Source organism: Callorhinchus milii, unplaced genomic scaffold (genome assembly GCF_018977255.1).
Source record: "Callorhinchus milii isolate IMCB2004 unplaced genomic scaffold, IMCB_Cmil_1.0 Scaffold29, whole genome shotgun sequence".
Taxonomy (NCBI): domain Eukaryota; kingdom Metazoa; phylum Chordata; class Chondrichthyes; order Chimaeriformes; family Callorhinchidae; genus Callorhinchus; species Callorhinchus milii.
The window spans coordinates 1,289,427-1,312,694 of record NW_024704770.1 but is presented as its reverse complement, the minus strand read 5'-3'; the positions used below and the strand labels follow the sequence as shown (position 1 = coordinate 1,312,694).

Here is a 23,268-nt window from a genome sequence, read left to right as displayed (position 1 = left end):
ACTGGGGAAAAAAATCCCTTCCCTTTCCGGAAAAACACAGGATCTTGAACGTTCGCCTAAACGGATGAACAAGACGTTAACGTCTCACTTGAAGGAAAGCACCTCTGACAATCACTGAGCACCGGACTGGAGCGGCGAGTCAGCCTAGACCAGGCCGGTCCATCTGGGCAGAGGGCTGCTTTCACCCTCTCTGCACCCTACCCCCAACCCCGTACCACCACATCTGGCCCACCCGGTCCCTCCACATAACCCCTAAGTGTTACGTTACGTTTCTGGAAGGGAAATGCCGCCCGCAGACCTTACTCAAGTAGGGCATCCAAAAGGTTAGACGCCCCCCACACTAGGCTCAGACTATGAACTCAAGTGTGAAGCAGAGGTGAGGGAGCTACCAACTGAGCCAAGCTCACACCTGTGTTGCTTCTCAGCTGAGGCAGCAACAGAATAACCGTCACTGTGTAAGCATCTACATTCTGAGCAGCAAAACAATGACTAGGACAGCGCTCGCTACTGCGGTTGGCATTTCTTGCTTAAGTCAGCATTTCAGTCCCCGATATCGCTCCATAATCTTAACGTGTCAGTCCAATCGACAGCAATCTCGCCTCGGAGTCAGACGTTTGTGGGTTCAAGTTCCACGTTGGGTTAATACTCAATGCGGTGCCGGGAGAAGCGCTCCATTGTCAGAGGTGCCGTCCTTTGGATAACGCGTTCAACCGAGATCCTATCGGCCTGTTCGGGTGAACGCTAAAGATCCTGTGGCACTATTCAAATAGAGAAGGGAGTTTCTCTAAGCGTCCCAGCCATCGATCCCCCAGATAAACAAGATTATTTATTCACTTCATGGCTGTTTGTGTGACATCGTTGTGCACACGTTGGCTGCTGCGTTTGCCTACAAATATACACTTTACAGAAATCTCTGCAAAGTGCTTTGAGAAGTCTCAGTGTAATAAGATTACAACAGCTATTATAATAATAATAATAGTAATAATAATCCTTGCATTTGATAGGACGCCTTATCACGTCAGCGAGACGTCTCAAAGTGCTTAACGGAATATGTACGCGCGAAGTGAATTGACTGTGTACTTCAAAGGCAAGGATTGTTATTATTTGTTTATCTGCTTATTTCCAGACATAAGCCCAGCCTACAACTCTTTCCCGTGGTCGCACGCGCTCTCCACTCTCCCGTCCCAGGAAAAATCCATCAGCGCTCACTACCTTGTCTGTGGAATGCTCTTCCCAAACCCACCATGGCCTCTCGCTCGCTCAGCCCCTCTCTCTCCCTGCTTTCATAAATATACTAACGTCTCGAGTCACCTCCAAATCCCGCTCACTTCTTGCTCAGTGTCCGGCTCTACTGTGGTTAAGCCCTTTGACATGACCAATGCACACATTGGCTGCTGTATCAAACCAAGGCTGTCGCACACGTAACACATCGGGACGGTCTTTCTTGCGTGTGATTTGAGGCCATTGAGTGCAACTTAAACAATGCACTGTGAACATTGGACAGATTCTGATTTGTAAATATAGCGTTTCGCAGACAAAATCACCCTTCTCCTCCCAATCTCCTCCAACAAATGGCACCGTAATTCCCATTTCCCTGCTAGATCGGGAGTGGGCAACACTCCACATCAAACGTACAAGTAACACAGCCATTATTCACCGGAGGGCGTGAATTTAGCCAGTTTCCTCCCCCCACCTGCCGAGGCAAGTGTCAGACATCAGGCTATTGTATGAAGCAGCTCAATATTAACACTCCCCCCACCAGACACTCCCTGCGGGACGTTATCTTTAATAATTTGGTCACTCAATCCACGACCGTTTGATGAACGCTGCTGTGCGCAATTGGCTGCCGGGTTTCACCCACAAAATATACAGTCAATTCAATTTACAGTATATTCTGTGAAGCGCTTTTAAACGTCTCGAAGACGTGATAAGGCGCTATATCAAATACAAGGATTATTATGTTATTATAACAAGGATTATTATTATATAACAAGGATATTATATTTATTATATCATTATTTCAAGGATTATTATATTATTCTAAAAGGATTATAATTATATTATTATTATAATGCACGGTTAGTGATGGAAATTGGATGAATATTCTTTACAGGTTTCCTCAGTGAAGCAGAGCACAGTGACGAGCGAGGGAACAATCAGAGAACAATTCAAAGCCAGAGCACGAGTTTGTCTGCAAAGTAAAATCAACACAGAAGGCCATCGGTAGGGCTGACTGTTCCCAGTACAGGACATAATACCTAACGCTGGAACTTGCTGTAGTGAAATTAACTATAGGGCGACTCCTAGCAAGAAAGCACGGCGATAGTCCAGGGCAGACGTCAGCGACTCAATGATTAACTCAATTGGATACTTGGCTACTGGGTTGAGATTGCCATCAGGTTTGGAGGTGGTTTTGAAGAGCTCTCGTTGATGGGGGAGGGCTGCTCTAAGCTCTTTTAGGTGCTCGGTACCCCCAAACGAATCAACCTATGCCTACCTGTGACTGCACGTTAGCTCCAACTTGAGAGCCCTGGTAAGAATCCCCATTCAGTGATTGCATGTTCATGAATAAGTCTCCAGAGTTTGGCATGTTAAAAGAACCAGAAGAACCTGGAAAGGAAAGAGTCAGGCACCTGAATCAGGCAAAGATTGCACAAAGTTCGTCCCATGAGCCGAGCACAGAGATAAGCTGAAGGTAGCCAACAGGTAGCGTTAGCTGATAGATGGAGCCACATGCACCCAAGGTACAAACAAGTGGAACAAACAGTCATACCATGCTTACGTAGTGTCATGCATTAAAAAGTGATCGGAAGATTATTAATAGATTTTAGAATTTACCCCCTTCGCTCACTGAAGTGAGAGGAAGAGATAAATTGTCGTCTCCGAGTTTTCAGGGCTCAATCCAGTTCCCTCCACATAGTTATATTTACAATAGCCTTTTCCAACTCCCAGCTTTGCGAGGATCCAATCAGTCCCGTTGGTTGCTGTTTTATTGCTGCTGTTGGACAGTTTGTGAGTAAGGACTGCATCCAGGTTACAGATTATATAGTGCAAGAAATCATGCAGGATTAGTAAATGTGGGACAACTGTGTAGTGGGTTGATGATGGGTGTGAGCCTCAGCTCAGGTCAGAGCCGGTCTGGTCAGGGGGGTGTGTATTGCCCTTGTTTGGGAGTACTTTCTCAGTTACTTGTATTGTGTCTCTAAGGAGCTTAGTTCATGAAACGAGAATCGGACACCCAACACATTTACCACCGATCCTACCAAGTCCATCAAGTACTGGTACTGTACGCAATGGACAGTCACTTGGCTGCCTCCATAAGGATCGTTTACTCACCGTTAAAAAGGCCGTCTACAAACCCCGGTCTACAATCAGCCAATCGATAATTACAGAATTAAATCCATTCCATTGCTTCTTAAATTGTATAAGTTAGACTGAGGTACAGCGAGGTCCTGTAGTTTAGGGGTTAGCACTCGTTTTGCGAGCGAGAGGGCCCGGGTTCGATTCCCGGGCAGGGCGAAACGTTGGGCAAGTTTCTTTACTCCACACACACGCCTCTGTTTACCCGGCAGTCAGTAGGAACCCAGTTGTTAGTCGATTGGTGGATTGCTTTTCTGGGGGTAATAATCCCTTCAAACATAATAATAATAATAATTTGGTCACTCAATTCACGACCGTTTCTGGGACTCCGCCGTGCGCAAATGGCTGTTGCGTTTCGCCCACAAAATATACAGTCAATTCACTTTACAGTATATTCTGTGAAGCTCTTTGAGACGTCTCGAAGACGTGATGAGGCGCTGTATCAAGTGCAAGGATTATTATTTTAATTAGGAGCATTTGTGATTCCCTTGACACATGTCTGTGTACGCCGCAAATCAAATGGTTTACATGCGGCACATTATCGAGCCCAGTGTTAGTATTTTATGTTGAATTCTCATTATACCTCTTCATGAGCGATGCCTTACAATACAGTACAAAATTAAATTACATTTGTATAGCGCCTTTCATATCGGGAGGACGGCCCAAGGCTTTCACAGGAAAACTACGATAGCTTTTCTGCTGGACAGTTTAGCTAGGAATTACTTGGCAAACCACATGCCTATTCTCCTTTCGTTAACCCTACCACAAAGGAACAACAGCTAAAACGGTATCTAAATAAAGTCAAGTTATTTAGCAAAAACAATAATTTGGTCACTCAATCTACGATCGTTTAGAATAATAATAATCCTTGTATTTATCTCACATTGTCGAGACGTCTCAAAGCGCTTCGCGGAATATACTGTAAAGTAAAATTGACTGTATTTCGTGGGAGAAATGCGGCAGCTGATTGCGCACAGCAGCGTCCCACACTGGATTTGAGTGACCGATTTTTTGTTTGGAGGGGTGGGAGGGATTATTATCTATTGTTTGCGCAATGGTGGGGTGGGGCGGGCCTGGGACGTGGAGACGGCTGAGCAGAGGGAGCGGACGGGTTGATAAGGGGGTTGGTGAGCAGGTCGCAGAGGTGGGAAGGAGCAATGCTGTGGAGGGCTTCCTTCGCTAACAGCACTGACTATTCCTCTCGGTTCAGGAAATCTCAGCCCGAGAGCAGCTGAGTATCCGCACGGGAACTCCAACCTGGAGACGAACAGCATTGCGATGTATTACGAGCCTCCGGCAGGCTCCCGTTCAGCAACTGGGAGCGACTATCAGTGAATCCCTCTGTGAACCCCCCCCCCACACCCACTTTTTACCATCGAGCTTCGTGGTGAGAAACACTTTGCGAAAGGTCAACCCCAATCTGAGCTGCACTCGGAGGGGACCCATTCCCCCAGGACAGACGCACCGTGTCTCAAGAACCTTAGACCCAGGTTACGAAGGCTGCGCCGGCTTTCCTCTCGGAGGACGGACTCTGCTCCACGTCCCCCGCCCTGCCCGCCCCGCCCTGCTCCCACCCTCTGTAACCCCATCCCAGTCACTTCGCTTCACCCTCTCCCTCGCCTCCTTCAAGGCCCGTCTCGAGACCGTCCTCTGCGACTGTGCCCTCGGCCACCCTCCCGATCCCAACCCCCAGCTCAAGTGCAAACCCTTCGCCGTTCAGCGCCTTGGGACGTCCTCCCGACTTGAAAGGAGCTATACGAGTGTAATGTGTTGTTGTTGTTAGATACTCAATCAAGCCTGGCACCCGGATTGACCAACATCCAGACCCCCAAATTGGATTCTTTTGAGTAAGCGAAACACGAGCTGACTCAGCAATTCCGTCCGGTACCAGGCTGAACCGTTCTAACAGGAACAGACAGAACAGTGCGCAATTGCTAAAAGAGTTAAAAGAACAACTAACCAATTGCCAAGTGATAATACGATTCCTACATTCACAAACTTTCCATCATTATTCTCATCAGAAATCTAGGATGAGGATTGGTAGTGATTTGGGGGGAGGGGGGGGGGGGTATTGTCACTGTGGATCAAGCGTTATTTATTTACAAAAAAGACTATTCCAACATTCGAAGCGGTTGTGGTTTTAAGCTGCACACTCGCCCTGATCGGTCTGCGTGGGAACGCTTTCGCGGAGACCTTTTCACAGAAGTTGCACAGACCCAATGGGCTAAATAAGCCTCTGAAACCTTCCACTTCGACCGTGCCTTCGGTCAGCCTCCCACCCCCGCCCTCCCTGCCCTCCACCCCCCCTCCCCTCCTCCTGGTCCCAACCCCCAGCTCGTGTCCAAATCCCTGACCGTCCGGCGCTTTGGGACATCCTCCCGACGTGAAAGGTGCCGTGTAAATGTCATTTGTTGTTGTTGCTGTTGAAGACTTTGGTTTCTAAATTGCAGCTCTTTGCTGAAACCTATTCTCGTGCTCTTTGATATTAAAACAGTTCGGGATCGAGTGTGCAGGACATTTCCTTCCGTGCCATGTTAATTCAAGATGATATCGCCACGTCACAGATGATCAGAAGTCAGGTCAGATTATTGACGTAAACAACAATCTGGAGTTTCTTGCAAACTGATGAGCTGATTTTTTTCAGCTTATCATCGTAGAAAAACAACACGTTCCTCATCCCCCAGAGGATCGAATTCAAGATCCTCATCCTCACCTCCAAGGCCATTCACGGCCTCGCTCCCTCCTACCTCTCCGACCTACTATCCCCATACTTACCTGCCCATACCCTCCGTTCCTCTGGCTCCGGTCTGCTCCACATCCCCCGCCCCAACCGCCCTACCATCGGTGGTCGGGCCTTCAGCCTCTCAGCCCCGAGGCTCTGGAACTCCATCCCCCAGTGCCTTTGCCGCTTCCTCCCTTTCCTCCTTCAAGGCCGGTCTCAAGACCTTTCTCTTCAACCGTGCCTTCAGCTCCCCTCTCGACTCTCTACCCCCTCCTCCCTCCCTCCCTTCCCTCCCCTCACCCTGACCATTTCTTCCCAATGCTCGGGTCCCGATCCAACTGTCCAGCGCCTTGGGACGTCCTCCCGACGTGAAAAGCGCTCTATAAATGAAATCTTGTTGTTGTTGCTTGTCAATTAGTTAACTAATTACTTATTAAGCTTGTTAGTCGATTGGGGGATCACTTTTTAGGGATAATCCCCCCCCCACACCACCACAAAAAAAAAAGTAATAATAATTTGGTCACTCAGTCCACGACTGTTTGTGGGGACGCTGCTGTGCACAATTGGCTGCTGCATTTCGCCCACAAAAGTATACAATCACTTCATTTTACAGTATTATTCTGTGAAGCGCTTTGAGATGTCTCAACGACGTGATAAGGAGCTGTACCAAATGCAAGGATTATTATTATTACTTATTCATATTATTATGACTTGGAATTGGAATAGTTCGCTCTTTCTATGTATACTTTAAAAACTCCTCGCAAAAACTATAACAGCTGAGGTGGTAAAACCTTACGCATTTCATGGGAATGACTCGCTCGTAAAATGTTGGGAGCCGAGACATGACATTAAATACACCTGCAGTGATAAGGCTCCGGCTGTGATTTAAAGCTCCCAACAGAAAGCTGAAGCTTGCCTTTAATCAGCCTGTGCCCTCTCCCCCACCTGCCTCTGGGACCCTATTACCCCAATCCTCGCCCGGCTCCACTGGCTCCCCATCACTCAGAGGATACAGTTTAGATGCGGGTGGGCCTCCAGCCTCTTTGCCCCCAACCCTCTAGAACCAAACCCCATCCCACAGTCCCTCTGCCTCTCCCCCTCCCTTTTCTTCTTCAAGACCCTCCTCTTCACCACGCCTTTGGTCACCCTCCTACCCCTACACTCCCCGCCCTCCACCCCGTCCTGATCCCAACCCCCAGATCCCTGACTGTCCAGCGCCTTGGGACGTCCTCCTGACATGAGAGGCGCTGTGTAAATGTCATTTGTTGTGGTTATTGCCTTTGGCTAAAGCGGTTTTCAATTGAGAAGCCAGGTGATGGGCTAAGGACCCAAAGCGTAGGACAAACATCTTAAAACGTGTGGGAAGAGGGGAAAAAAAAGGGAGGAAAGAGACGTTCTTAGGTGAAGGTTGGGTTTTGAAAGCTTGCTGACTGCGCACGATGGGACTTGCTTCCAGCCGTTTGAAAGCACAAAGCACATTCAGAAGAGAAACGCACCCAGGAAAGGATTTCCTTTTACTCTATTTGGGAGTGTGGGCACTTTAGTAGAATATATGCGCACGTAACACACACACATTTCTGGGGAGAAGTCGTGCTGGCAATCAATCGAGAATAGTAACTGTCTGAATTCCCCAAACTGACAAGGCACCAATACTCGTGCAGTTACCCCGAGAAAGACTGGCATTATTATTACTATTATTATTGGCATTGGAGGGTACCATTTCTGAGTTTATCGCCTATATTCTCGTATGAAAGTTAAATCACTACTCTTTCTTAAAAGCGATCTGATTTGTGTACATGTCCAGCGGAGTCCAAATGGTATGCGACGGCCTCAAGGGAATTTGCTTCCCTTCCATCACCCCGTGAGGCTATTTCTCGGAGTTGGACGGACACTGTAAATAGGATTATTTTAACATTGAATAATCTCCCTTTTAAACCCCCACCCGACTGCACGGTGCAATGTTTATTCAGCTGCACTGACCGCTCTACAGTACTTCCCTTGCAAGCAATTTCAGCTTTAATAAGCACAGTAATATGATTAATGATACCCAACATATACACGCACACGCACACACACACACACACGCGCGCGAGCAAATGGCATTGCTAGGATTAACGGCAGTTTTCTTGTCTCTGTGAACTTCAGAAGCTCACAGTCTCTTATCCCACTCTTTCTCTGCAGCATATCTACTTGGATGTGAGTGTCTAACGGAGACTTACCTGAATTGGGAGTGGAAGGGGAATTTGCCTGACTTCCTTGCTGGCCTACCACAGTTGTAGCATCAGCTGCGGTTTTGGCTGCGTAGAGGTTCGCCTCTTCCTGGAACTTGCCGATGTTCTTTTTATACCTGATTCGCTTATTACCAAACCAATTCGACACCTGTTTTAGAAGACAAAGCGCATCGATCACACACGTTTCACAAAACAGGAGGCAGGTTTCATCGCACAGAATCGACAGAGCAGCTCGTTCTTCTGAAGAGCTGCTTAACTCTGTTATATATCAAATGAGAAGTTACTTTTCCAATCGTGGATTAGAGTTAACACTGTGGATTGTGTATAAAATATAACCAATTAAGTCATTTTGGCTATTCGTATATTGTCAGATGGGCAAGTGTGGAGAGGTTGGTAACTCAACAACGGTAACTCCTTCACACAACTCCTACTCTATAGGTCTTCAGCTTCTAACTGCAGTGGATTCTCACTATAACCTGGTAAATAAGAATTGCCAGACGCAAAAAGTTTGCCTTTTACCTTCCTGGTAGTCGCATGCTTCGAGAATGCAGATGTTAATGGCAATTAATTCTGTACGGATCAGTCTATAGCAGAGTGGGAAGCTTTGGGGACCTTAGATTCAAAATTGCCTGGTTCTTCTAAGCCATACTACACTTGCTGTTGTACGCAATTGGCTGCCACCTTTCACCCACAAAATACACAGTCAATTCACTTTATAGTATATTTTGTGAAGCGCTTTGAGACGTCTCGGAAGACGCGATGAGGCGCTAATTTGTGTTGATGCTGTGAAGGGAACACAGTAGGATGGGTATCCTGCAAAGGTTAGATCAGATAGTCTGAGGGTCTTCTTCATCCAAACCAATCTTGTGATGGTGTGAAAGCTTGTGGGAAATGAGTAGACCTGCACAGTCAATAGGGTTCACACGACAACCCCATCACACCAGTCCTTGCCAGGTTCCCAATTACCGAAAGGATTGATTTCAAGATCCTCTCACTCGTTTTTAAATCCCTCCATGCCCTCGCACCTCCCTACGTCTCCGATTCGTTTACCCCCCCCCACTCCCCCACCCGCTGCCTCCGCTCGGCCAGCTCCGGCCTCCTGTTTGTCCCTCGTCCCCTCCGCTCCACCATCGGTGGCTGTGCCTTCAGCCACTACGCCCCGAAACTCTGGAACTCTCTTACTCAATCCCTCCGCCTCCCCCCCCCACCCCCCTCCCTCCCCACCTTCAAATCCCGCCTAAAGACCTTCATTTTGATCGTGCTTACAGTCCGCTCCCTCCCTCTCCTCCTGGCTCGGGGTCAGACTCCGCAACTGTGAAGCGCTTTAGGAAGCTAAACCGCGTGAGAGGCTCTGTATAAATGCAAATTATTATTACTGTCATAACCCAAGTTAACACTGCAGGAGAAGTGCATTATAACAGAGCTGCTTTGTAGTACTTGAAAGAGATTTTCAATACAACCAGAGTCTTTCGTGGAGGTCCCTCGGCCCTTGTGAATGGCCTTTAACTATAATAATAATCCTTGCATTTGATAGAGCTCCTTATCACATCTTCGAGCTGTCTCAAAGCGCTTCACAGAATACATCGTAGATTGTAGTGACTGTTATGTTTTGTGGGCGAAACTCGGCAGCCAATTGCTCATGGCAGCGTCCCACAAACAGTCGTGGAGTGAGTGACCAAATTCTTCTTATTTATTCATTTTGAAGGGATTGTTTCCCCCGGAAAGCGATCTGCTAAGCAACCAAAGAGCACGTTCCTACTTACTGCTAAGTAAACAGAGGCGTGTGTGCGGAGTTCGAAAACTTGCCTGAGATGGTAAAAGAGAATTTGTGAAAAAAAAAAGAACTAATGCCTTAACTGAGGACATCTCCCTGCGGGGTAACCACACACCAGAACAACTAGTGATGATTTTCCTGGAGGGTACGGGAGGCGGAGAAGGAGGAGGAGGTAAGCAGGGTATTCTAGGGGCTGAGATGGCTGCAAGATGATGCATCTGGCAGTGGCGTATCGGAATTGAGTCAATCTTTCGGGGTGGTCTCGGTAGTCCTTGGTAGCTTAGTGGGCCCACAGTCGCTGCTACATGGCAGACCAGCCAGCCCACCTCATCAGCGGGCCTCAGAGGGGCAGACCAGTCCCCGGGGGCACCGATTCTTCCCACTCGGCTCCTGTTTCCATCGCCCAATCAACAACAACAACAACAAGATTCCATTTATTGAGCGCCTTTCACGTCGGGAGGACGTCCCGAGGCGCTGTACAGTTGGGTCAGGATCCGAGCATTGGGGGGAAATGGTCAGGGTGAGGGGAGGGAAGGGAGGGAGCGAGGAGGGGGTAGAGAGTCGAGAGCGGAGCTGAAGGTCAAAGAGAAATCACTCCGCCTCGCCCCCCTCCTCAGCCTCCTTCAAGTCCCGCCTCAAAACCCTCCTCTTCGCGTACCATCGGTCACCCCCCCTTCCCCTCCCATCCCTTCTCCCCCCCCCCCCGACCCCAGCTCGGGTCTGAAATGCTGCACACTGTCCAGGGCCTTGGGGCGTCCTCCCGACGTGAAAGGCGCTATACACATGTAATCTTGTTGTTGCTGTGGTTGTTGTTAACCCTGTAAGCCAAAGCGTAATAGGTGGTCCTAGTTGGACAAGCAGCGGGAAGCTTGGCAGACCTACCCGCCACGAGGGCAAGCTTACCCGGTTAGCTTCCAGCAGTTACCACAATATACACTTAGCTCCTGCCGGCCTGTGCCTAACATTTTCCAGAATTTAGCTAAGCACAGTGCATACCTCCAGGACGAGTGCACATTCCATTCCAGACGCAGCGATATCTCTACGTTTAAATGGAATTCGTGTGCGGAACCCATGAATGTGCCTGGTTTGGATACTCTCAAGCGCGGTGATGGGTTTCCACGTGTGTCGGACACCCGGCTGACCAAAAAAACACACCAGATGCTGTGGCTTAGGCAGCAGTAAAGAAAAGGGAGCTCATACTATTCTTTTCCTTGAAATAAAACCGCCGCGTGCCGGACACAAAACTGCCGACACGAAAAGGGAGGGAGGCCTTACATTCACGACTGTTTGTCGGACGCTGCTGTGCGCGATTGGCTGCCGGGTTTTGCCCACAAAATGCAGTCAATTCACATTGCAGTATATTCCGTGAAGCACCTTGCGACGTCCTCCTGACGCGAAAGGCGCTGTACAAATGTCATTTGGTTTTGTTGTCTTGATGCCCATAGGATTCAATCAACTATCGGAATTCACTGAGCGCTGTTCGAGTTCCTTTATGCCTCCGAATCAGACTGAATTAGACTCCCTTGAGCTTAGAAGGTCGAAGAGTGATCCGATTGAGGTGTTTCAAATCATAAAGCGTAGCTATAGAGAAACTATTTCTTCTGGTGGGAAGAATCCAGGACAAGGGGGGCATGATCATAAAATTAGAGCTGGGCCGTTTGGGAATTAAATCATTTTTTCACACAAAGGCTAATGGAAATCTGGAACTCTCTCCCCCCCTCAAAAGGCTGTGGATTATGGCTGAATCCATTCAAATTTTCAAGACTGAGGTGGATAGATTTTTGTTACGTCTGTTTTGTTATTATTATTATTATTATTATTATTATTATTATTATTATTATTATTATTATTATTATTATCATCATCATCAAGGGAAATGGGGCAAAGGCTAATTGGAGTTGAGGTACAGATCAGCCATGATCTTATAGAATGACGGAACAGGCTCAAGGGGCTGAACGGTCTCGTCCTGTTCCTATGTTCCGAGATAGTACAGGGCCTCGATCTTGTCTCAACTAACAATGGAAACCCTTCAGTGACTTATTGTCAAAGACATACAGCCAAGACGTAGTCAGTGTGTCTGCCTCACAGAAGAAATAGATACTCCAGATTTCTTTATGGATGTAGAAGCAATTTGGGAAACAGTAAGCAAGCAGAAAAGATGCGTGAATAGATGAGATAAAGGTACAAACAATAACACTATGTCACACTAGAATCCAGTCACGTGCAGTCACATCTGGGCTTCCAGATGGCACCATACAAGATAAGAGAGACAGACAACTGGTTTCATATCATTAAACCTCAACATAGGAAGGATTACTATCTTTGATTATCTAGAGGAGAAATTTAACACAAACCAAGTGAAGAGAAGGTGCTAAATACAATTCTGTGATGGATACGTAGCTGTTTTTTCCTGTTTTAATCCCATTCACCAACTGCTGGTCTTTTTAACTCGGTAACTGAGCTATCTTAGTATTTATGTACATTTCAGGGGCTCGACGGAAACTGCTCCTGAATTAGGTTCAACACCGCTGGTATAAAGAAACCTCAATCCACGAGTGTTTGTGGGGACGCTGCTGTGCGCAATTGGCTGCCGCGTTTCACCCACAAAAATATACAGTCAATTCACTTCACAGTATATTCTGCGAAGCGCTTTGAGACGTCTCAACGACGTGATAAGACGCTACATCAAATGCAAGGATTGTTATTATTAAAACATCTCATTTAAACTGGCCGTAACTGTATCTGCGTGGCTTCAAGGTAATGTTTTTGACAGGAGAATGTTGGAATCGAGTCAACCCTCTGCGGTTGGTAGCCTGGTTTCGGGCCAGGAGATGTACTCTCAGGCACTGCTGATGGCAGACTAGCCAGTCTGGCTCATTGGCAGCACTTGGGAGGGACAGGCCGGTCAATGGGAACAAGAACTCTTCCCCCCGAGGTCCCGTTAACCCTGCAAGCCAAGGCCCCCAATCGCTAGGCTGATCCCAGCGGGACAAGCTTATCAGACAAGGCACTCAATACCACGTTATGGTTAAATTCCAGCAGAACCCCAACACACTCTAAAACACTAAGCGTTGACTTTTTGCCAATCTACACATAACAGTCCAGCATTAGTTAAGCAATGACAGCAACAACAAATTGTACTTGTGTAGGATTTGTATTGTGCCTCGAGGTCGGGAGGACGTCCCAAGGCGCTGGGCAGTCAGGGATTTGGACCCGAGCAGGGGGTTGGGATCGGGAGGGGTGGCGGGCAGGGAGGTTAGAGGTAGGAGGTGACCGAAGAGGAGGGACTTGACACGTACCTTGAAGGAGTCAAGGAAGGGAGCGAGGTGTAGAGACTGTGGGATGGAGTTCCAAAGGGTGGGGGCAGAAAGGCTGAAGGCCCGACCACCGATGGTGGGGTGGAACTGGGCTGGGGACATGGAGCAGGCCACAGCCTGCTGAGCGGAGACGAACGTACAGGTTGGTATGGTGTTAGCGGGTCACAGAGGAAGGAAAGGAGCAAAGCCGTGGAGGGCTTTGAAAGCGAGGACGAGGAGTTTGAACTGTATCCACTGAGGGATGGGCAGCCCGGCGAGGGTGGGTGGGGGTGATAGGGTCGCGGAGCCTGCTGCACGGAGCATCCCATCCGGGTTGAGAGTGTGTATTCCATTCCAGACACTGGGAAATTTCCAGCTGTACGTGGCCTACGTATACGGATTTCTCAAGTTTGGTTTGGACACTCTTAAGCATTGTGGTGGGTATCCCACGGGTCGGACACCCGGATGGCCATAACAAAACCGATAACTATTTCTCTTCATGCGATTAAGACTTCAAACTAAGCGAAGAACGCAAGGATCGGAGGGACATACGTAAAAAACTTCAACCAGATGTCACGGCGCATGTCAAGGGCGATGCACGTCTGAAATAATCTACCAACCGAGAGCTTTTAGAATACAATTCTAGTTGCGGAGTCCTGTAGTGCAGTGGTTGGAGCACTCGCCTCACTTTAGAGGAGTAAAATAAATACAAACGGTGCTTTTAAAACCTCGTGAAATGGTCAGCACCCAAAATAAAAAGTATTACTTCGGGGGGAAGGGGGGGTGGGGGGGGGGTTAAGAAGAGGGGTGTAATGTAAGTTAAGCACATTGGAGATAACACTAGTGTCAGGGGAGTGAGTGTATTGTGAATGATATTGTGTTAGTATCTCAATCTGACAGCGAAAAGTGGAACGGCTTAATTTAATAACCAATTTGCTTAATTACAATTAAAAAAAGATTAAATTGGTTTACAATCCTTCTCCTGGTTTCCTACATACAATTTACAACGGAGAATGGATATTACCATCTGTCCTCTACACACATTGCTGTCAACCACAGACTCGTGGATTAGGACCCCAGAGCGAGTTGACTAGACGTGATGGTGACAAGTTAACCATTATTGAACCGGTTAATAATAATAATCCTAGTCTTTGAAACGTCTCAAAGCGCTTCACAGGATATACCGTAAGGTGAATTGACTGTGTATTTTGGGGGCGAAAGGTGGCAGCTAATTTCGCGGATTGATTGACCAAATTATTATTATTATTATTTTAAGGTTAATGGGGAAAAATAATCCCCTGCATTTCAAGAGAATTAATCCTGTGCCGTTCAGGAAAAGGACACAATACGTGGCACAACCAAACCACATTACACAATGATTAATATTACACATTACATCATTACAGAATTTAACTACTCAATAGTTTGCATTTAAGAGTTCCCAGGCTGACGCCCCTGGTTACCGAGCAGTAAATAGCAACGGTTGTCAGTGGATTGGCGGATTGCTTACCCGAGGCAACAATCCCTCAAAAAACACATAGAATAATTTGATCACTGAATCCACGCCCGTTTGTGGGAAGCTGCTGCGCGCCATCACCCGCAAAGTACAGTCAATTCCCTCGAGAGAATATTCTGTGAAACCCTTCTGGAGACGTTTTAACCACGCGACGAGGCGCCGTATCCCATGCAAGGATTGGTATCGTACAAACAACTTTTCTGAGATCAGATATCGCGCTTTATCCACTCTCTCGCCTCCACATTCGATTCTTTCTCCGCTACGTGAAGCACCGCTCTGACCGACACCGCGGGCAAAGGGGCTCTGCCGCGCCGCAACAGGACACAGCCACTGGGTGGTGCACGAGGACACAGCATGTTCACTCACATTTCTGATCTCTTCCTGGCTCGTCACCCGATAAGATCACACCGCCCGAGCAATTCAGACGCAGGCAGCCCCTCAGCCCGTCTGATTTCACCCCTCCTGAGTGCACGCCCCGTTGTTTCAATCCACCACCGTTTTGCGGAACGCTGTTGTGCGCAAATTAGCTGTTGCTTTCTGCCCACACATGCACAGTCAATCCACTTTACAATATATTATGCGAAGCGCTTTGAGATGTATCAGCGACTTGATGATGTGCTATATCAAATGCAAGCATTATTATTATTATTATTATTATTATTATTATTATTATTATTATTATCACTGTCTTTCCATCGCATCGGTGTATCTCAAATGAATACAGGACCTTGGCCTGAACCACCCTTCTCTGTAACCAACTCTAGCTGCTGATTCCCCTCTGGGTAATGAAATGGTTTTTAGTGTCTTATCTTAAAATGCCTTCCCTGACCTGAAACCGTGCCCTCTTGTCCTACAGCCTTGATGTACCTAAAAGTATTGTTCTGTACCTCGATCAAATCACGTCCTCTGCTCAAAGTATACCTACATACCTTCTGCATCTGTGAAATAGATATTAATGAACCACTCAACCTTTCTGCTCATGTACCCCCGATAATAGTGCTTACCCTTTTACTACATATCAGGCATCTATCTACCTGTGGACGTTAGGTGGACATTAAAGATCCCATGCCACTATTCCAAAAAAGAAGGGCGTCCTCTCTCCCAGTATCCTGGCCAACAATCCACCAAATAAAATTGGTCATTCACTTCATTACCATCCGTGGGACATTGCTGTACTTGTATTGGCCGCTAGGTTTGCCCACAACACCCAGTATATTCTGTAAAGCCCTTTTCGGACATAGAATCATAGAATTATACAGCACAGAAGGAGGCCATTCGGCCCATCGTGTCCGTGCCGGCTCTTTGAAAGACCTGTCCAAATTAATCACACTCCGCCGCTCTCTCTCCCCAATCAACTAACAACCGAGTTCCTACGTACTGCTAGGTAAACAAGAGGCGCGTGGAGTAAGGAAACGTGCCCAGCGTTTCACCCTGCCGGGAATCAAACCCAGGTCTGTCGCTTGCGAGGCGAGTGCTCTACCCACTGAGATACAGGACTCCACCTTGTATCTGTAAATGATATCATCTTGATCTTTATCTATTTATATTCTCTCTGAGTGAGTGACATAACTGCTCAAGAGACAGAGAAAGAGAGAGAGAGAGATGGGCGCAAGAGAGATAGTCCCGGAGATGGAGTGCAAGAGAGAGAGAGTGATAGAGCAAGGGAGAGTGATGGAGAGAAGGAGTGAGAAATGAAGCGGGAGTGAAAGGCTGAGAGACGCAGCGAGAAAAAAAAAAAACGAGACTTAACGTGCAAAAGAGAGAGTTGGAGAACGCAAGAAGCAGAGCTTTCGAGCAAAAAGAGACGGATAGAGAGACGAAGCGAGTGAAAGAAGGAGAGACAAAGCGAGTAAAAGATGGAGGGAGCGAGAGAAAGAGAGGAGAACGCTAGAAAAAGAGACATTGCATGATATAGACAGACAGATGGACAGATAGATCCAGAACTTCCATAAGATATTGAGCAGGGAGATTAAAGCGTGGTCATATTCTCAATGGCAGATTACGCTTAACAGGCAGAACGGGCTACTGTTCCTATAAATAAGAACATATCCTAATTAACTCCAGAATTTAGAGGATCGAGGAAGGAGGAACGATTCCCCCAGGACATTTCTCTCTTGAAAAGAGAAGGCTGCGGGAGACGTGATAGCAAATTTACTGCCGTAGCAAAATTGAAGAGAAGGGAATATAGGTTCAAATTAAGGACAACTAAAATAAATAGGACATAGAAGAGACATTTTATTTTAGAAGCAGAGGTGAGCGTGTGGAACAAACTACGAGTGTAGATGAAGGAATGAGGAACTAGAACGTGTTACGATAAAAGATCAGCAGTGTTCCTGGAAATTAAAAGGTGTCGGGGATATTAGAGAATGAGAAAGTTGTGTTGGAGGAATCTTTTCACATGATTCATGGGCGGGTCAGGACAAAACCTTAGGCGCGTTTCCTTATTCCACTGAATCTACAGGGTATCCAAAGAGTCAGAATAACCACCCGATTACCTTAAACAAATCAAAATGATCATCATTTCTTGAAGACTTATTAAGAGATTGCAATGGTATCGCTACTTTTTGGTTACCCTGTGTATTCCCTAAAGCCTACTGTACACGATCCATAACACAACACTGGTAACTGTGCGTTATATTTCTCCATTTACAAGTGAAAAAAACCCACACAATTTACGAGTTCTGTAGGCCTACGTGATAAATGTCCTTCTCAGCTAGTTTGCGCAGAGCAGTGTCCCACAAACAGCCATGGAGTAAGTGACCAGTTTTATCTGACATTATCTTTAATATCCACTTGAACAGGCACAGACAGGACCTGAGTTTAACGTCTCATCCGAAGGACGGCACCTCCGACAACGCAACACACCCGCAGCATTGCAGTGGAGCATCAGCATTAGGCTATGCGATTCCGAGTCCTGACGTGGGGTTTGAACCCACAACCGTCCGACTCAGGGGTGAGAGCGCTACCACTGAGTCACGCTGACACACACAATACCACTAGTAACTGAATAATGCATATGGATAATAGATGGGAGGCAGTAAATTACAACCCAAATAATTCACTCGAGTGATTCCAGAGCCATCAGAACCCATGAAAGACAAACGCTAGCGGTTTTAGCATCAGCAGAAAACGGAGAACAAAATCCTGACGTAAACTTACTGCCGGCTATGTGTTATTCTTCATAGAACACAGTCTGTGAAGCTTAACTTTTATATTAAAATAATCCTCATATTGCTTTGCGACCGGCCGGCGCGTGAACGCAGTCGAGCTGAGGTGATGAAGGCGAGAGGAAACGGACATTGGCGACAAAGGAAAATGAGTCGTGTGAGGCCATATTCTTCCAGTTTCTACACCAACGCCACGGGATTACCAGGTGCTATTTTAGAGCATTGGCAAACGCGCACCAGCTTTCACGCCGCTGCGGAACAGCACATAAATCAGCTTAAAATCAGAGATGCGTTCACATATATAGACATGCAATAACCTTGAAACAGGCCATTAAAGGCCACACACCGTTCTACTGGTCATAGGATGCCAGTGCTCTCACACTTGCTTATGTTAAAAAAAGGCGAATCGTTCGACACGGCACGAACGGGAAATGGGAACTTCGTCGAGCTTCGGGACAGAGAGAAAGTTTGAGAAATCTGTCAACCTCTAACTGTGCATTAAGTGCATTCTATACCCAGAAAGGAACGTACCAAATAGGAACTAAAATCTGAGTTTCAGTCAGTGGTGTTACAGATGAGAAATGAGGACGATTTTCCCTCTTGTCAGCAGTGTCATCACCCGCTTCAAATACAGAAGGGAGTCCTGCCCGGTGTCCTGAACAATCCCCCCCATATATAAGCCACTTTATGGCTGTTTGAGAGACACTGCTGTGCGCAAACTGTCTGCTGCGTTCGCCCACAAAATACACAGTCACTGCACTTTACATAAAGTGATGTGAGAAAGCACTGCATCAAAACGTAGCGATTATTATACCATCAACCACTCCTTGATCAAATAAAAGTTTTCTCCACACGTTCTTTCAATGTCAATCGTGCGTCTCACCTCCTCCCCCCCCCCCCCCCCCCCCCGCCCATTCCCTACTGAGAAAGCATCAAAGTGGGAGATTGAGGATTCTCTCTCACAAAGAGTTGTAAGGACGTGGAATGCCTTGCTGGGGTGCAGCGATCAAGGCAGAAATGACAACAGTTTTCAAGAGCGAACCAGACAGAAATCTAAGCACGAATAATTTGCAAGAGGTAAGGTTTCGGTTGGGGGGAGGTGGGGGGGCGGGAGAGGGAGGGGGGGGTTTAATGGCATTGAATGGATTGCTCTTTCACAGAACCAGTCAAACATGATTGCCTTCTTCTGTCCTGTGATCCTACAGTCAACGGAAGTGATTGGAGACCTTACTGACCTTACTTTCTATACAACAACAATTTGCATTCACGCAGCCCCCCACCCTCCCCACGCGCGGCCTGAAGATGGAGGGGGCAAGGCGGAGGGATAGAGGAAGAGTGTTCCAGAGTTTCGGGGTGTACTGTCTGAAAGAGCGGCCACCGATGGGGGAACGGAGGGCACGAGGGCCGGAGCCTGGTAGGCAGGGGGTTGTGGATTGGGGAGCAAGCAGATCGGAGAGGTAGGGAGGTGCCAGTGTGTGAAGGGGTTTGAAAACGAGTGAGGATCTTGAAATCGATCGGTTCAGTGATAGGGAGCCAGCGGAGCCTGGACAGAACTGGTGCGATGGGGGTATGGAGTTCATTACGGGTGGGTACGTGGGCAGTGGACTTTTGGATCATCCGGATTTTGTGGATGGTCGAGCTCTGGGGAGACCGGCGAGCAGAGCACAGCAATCTTAATCCATCCCTCCGACTCGATTGCAACTCACAGCCCAGAGGTGAAATGTCATTCCACAATACTAATAATCCTGGCATTTGATATAGCGCTTTTCACGACTTCTCGACGTCTCAAAGCGCTTCGCAGAATAGACTGTAAAGTGAATTGACTGTATATTTGTGGGCGAAACGCGGCGGCCAATTGCGCACAGCGGCGTCCCCACAAACAGTCGTGGTTTTGAAGTGACCAATTTATTATTGTTTCATTTTCTTGAGGGATTATTATCAGGCGTGTGGAGTAAGGAAACTTGCCCGAGGTTTCGCCCTGCTGGGAACTGAACCCAGGTCTCTCGCTTGCAAAGCGAGTGCTCTAACCACTGAGCTACAGGACTCCACAATGGGTTGTGTGAGTTCACCTAAACTCGTCATCACATTACAACGGGAACGGACAAAACCCTGAACCGAACTGGTGTGACTCAACTCTGCAATGTCAGAATTTACTGGAACAAAGTTCAAACACATCGTTATTTTTACCTCCGGACGCAGACGTCCCATACAGTTCCGAACCCTCCACTAATACACAGGTATGAACAGAACCTCGGCCATTTAGATTTGTTTACCTTGCGGAGATTTCCGTAACCATCACTAATCACCCTCACATGGTGAAAGGTTTCTTACGGAGCTCGTGTTACGGCAAGAGACGTTTTACAAAACATTTTGATGGGAGACTGATGTTAGACGTCCAGGAGGCCTCTGCATGGGGCGGGCGGGGGGGGGGGGTGGGTGGATGGGGCTGGACTTTGTGGAATCTTTTTGAAATATTAAGTCATTCAATCCGTGCCTTTTTGGGAGACACTACTGTGTGCAATCGGCTGCCGAGTTACGCCCGCAAAATACACAGTCAATTCGCTTTACAGTATATTCTGTGAAGCGCTTTGAGACGTCTTGAAGGCGTTATATCAAATGCAAGGATTATTATTATTGTGGAGGAGGGGGTGAAGGATTGGGGGGGGGGGGTCTGGAAAAGGGGACAGTGACCTTGTCTGCAACTCAATCCCTCCGCCTTGCTCCCTCCCTCCCTCCCCCCCTCCCTCCCTCTCCCCCTGGTTCGGTGTCAGACTCCACCACTGTCGAGCACTCCGGGAAGCTATCCCACGTGAAGAGCGCTATATAAATACAAGTTGTTGTTGTTATCTTTGGGTATAAACACCGGCACAGGCGAGTTGGGTCAATATGCCCATTTCCAGGCCGTATCTCTCTACGTAACACCAGCGCAGACTATTAATAATAATAATAATCCTTGCATTTGATGCAGGGCCTTATCACGTCTTCGAGACATCTCAAAGCGCTTCGCGGGATAGACTGTAATGTGAACTGACTGTATAATTTGTGGGCGAAATGCAGCTGCCAATTGCACACAGCAGCGTCCCCACAAACAGTCGTGGATTGAGCAACCAATTATTTTTATTTATTTTGATGGAATTATTAGCACCGGAAAAGCGATCTGCCAATCGACAAACAACCGGGTTCCCTACTTACTGCTGGAAAAACAGAAGCGTGTGTGTGTGGCGTAAGAAAATGTGCCCAGCGTTTCGCTCTGCTGGGAATCGAACCCAGGTCCTCTCACTTGCGAAGGCGAGTGCTCTAACCACTGAGCTCCACTAAATGGCCTGGTTCCGAGCTGTTTGATGTCATTTTCATTCTCTTTTCCATCACTGAAAAGAAAGTGAACGTTTACATAAAAGTAAACTCTCTGCTTTACCCAACACACCTGCACAAATGACAGCCCGACAATCTACGTAGGACATGAAGCAAAATTAATTTTCGCTCAAATAGTCTATTCAGTTATATTAATATTTCACTTTCACACAAGACAGACATTCTCTTCTCCCACCGGATGGGAAACCAACAAAACATGTAGCGAGACACAAAACCTGAAGGTTACAGCTGCAGATATTATTAAAGATAGATACCTGGATACATTACAAGTCTAGATACAACTGATATCTTGGCACTCACTAAAACTCATTGAAAAATAGCTGCCGTCAAAGCCAAATACCTATGTTTTGACATGATTGCACACAAGCCTTGCACTTGATCTACCTTCATCCCGCTTTGGCTTAAAAAGATTAACAATAATAAGCCTCGCATTTGATATAGCGCCTTATCATGTCATTGAGACGTCTCAAAGTGCTTCACAGGATACGGTGTAAAGTGGATTGACTGTGTATTTTGTGGACGAAACGCAACAGGCAATTGCACACAGCAGCGTCCCCACAAACAGTCGTGGATTGAGTGACCACACTTGTTGAGGAGGTACTATCACCCCTGGAAAGTGATCTGCCAACTAGGTTCCTACTTACTGCTGGGTTAACAAAGGCGTGCGGAGTAAGGAAACTTGCCCAAGGTTTCGCCCTGCCTGGGAATCAAATCCAGGCTGGGTCCTCTTGCTAACAGATACTTTCCTTTAACTCACTACATGCTCACCATTCCCAGTGACTTCTCAGGATGTAATATTGCTCTGTACAGTCACTAGGAGGTGTATAATACTGCCTTGGGCTCAATTACCTCCTTTTCTTTGTTTGCCTCGCTCCCTCCCTCGCCTCCTTCAAGGCATGTCTCAAGACTCTCCTCTTTGACCGCAACTTCGGTCACCCTCCTACCCCTACCCCTCCCTACCCTCCGCCCCTCCTGATTCCTATCCCCAGCTCGGGTCCAAATCCCTGACTGTCCAGCGTCTTGGGACGTCCTCCCGACGTGAAAGGAGCTACAGAAATGTAATGTGTCGTTGTTGAAGAAATATGCTTTTGTCTCCTGCCTGAAGCAACATACAGTTGTGAATAATGGGCAGGAAAATGAAGAGAATTAACGTGACGTAAACTGGGACAACAACGAGTAAGAAATCCATCTCATTTTAAAACAAGCCGGTCAGTTTCTCCTTTTGTACAATAGATCAGGTTGCTCTAAAGAACAGTGTGTATTCCTGATTTCTTGCCATGAATAATAGATCGAAAGATCCAGTGACAAAGCCTCCCACAAGAAAGCACACTGAGATTAATAATAAAAGGCACTGTGATATCTAATACTACAAACAGTCACATTATTTACATTAAAATTCCAAAATACAGACCTGATGGGGCATTACCTTTCTAATTTTACTGGTAAAATTTCCCCAGACCTACTTATAGTCACTCGGTCACTGTGGTTTAACAGGAGAGCTGACCAGAAATGAAATCAAATAACAATTATCACTCGTGTTTTTCACTCACCAGTTTTAAACTCTTTCAAAATGTAAACATGCAAGAGGAAGCTAGATCTTCGCATGAGGGAGAGGGGAACAGAAGGGTATAAGAGGGAGTAAATGTCTCAGTTTGCTTTGGATACCCTTAAGCAAGGTGATAGGTTTCCGTGTGTGTCAGACACCCGGTTGAAACAAAAATAAAGAGTAGGGCAAAAAGTTTGTGGGCAAAACGCAGCAGTCAATTGCGCGCAGCAGAATTCCACAAACAATTGGATTGATTCACCAAATTATTGTGGGAGTTTCGCCCA

The 23,268-nt window shown here is 47.1% G+C and overlaps 1 protein-coding gene across 2 annotated transcripts in view; it reads right to left on the bottom strand.

Annotated features, from left to right (window-relative positions):
* pbx4 (pre-B-cell leukemia transcription factor 4) overlaps positions 1-23,268 on the bottom strand; it is a 204,813-nt gene that overhangs the window by 6,384 nt on the left and 175,161 nt on the right. Inside the window, exons 6-7 of one of the 2 annotated variants that reach the window (XM_042344733.1) lie at positions 8,302-8,461; positions 2,498-2,610 (exon numbers count right to left, since the gene is read on the bottom strand). In XM_042344733.1, coding sequence (XP_042200667.1) covers positions 2,498-2,610; positions 8,302-8,461 — 273 coding nt within the window. The remainder of the gene's footprint in view (positions 1-2,497; positions 2,611-8,301; positions 8,462-23,268) is intronic. The other variant, XM_042344734.1, reaches the window with a different exon arrangement.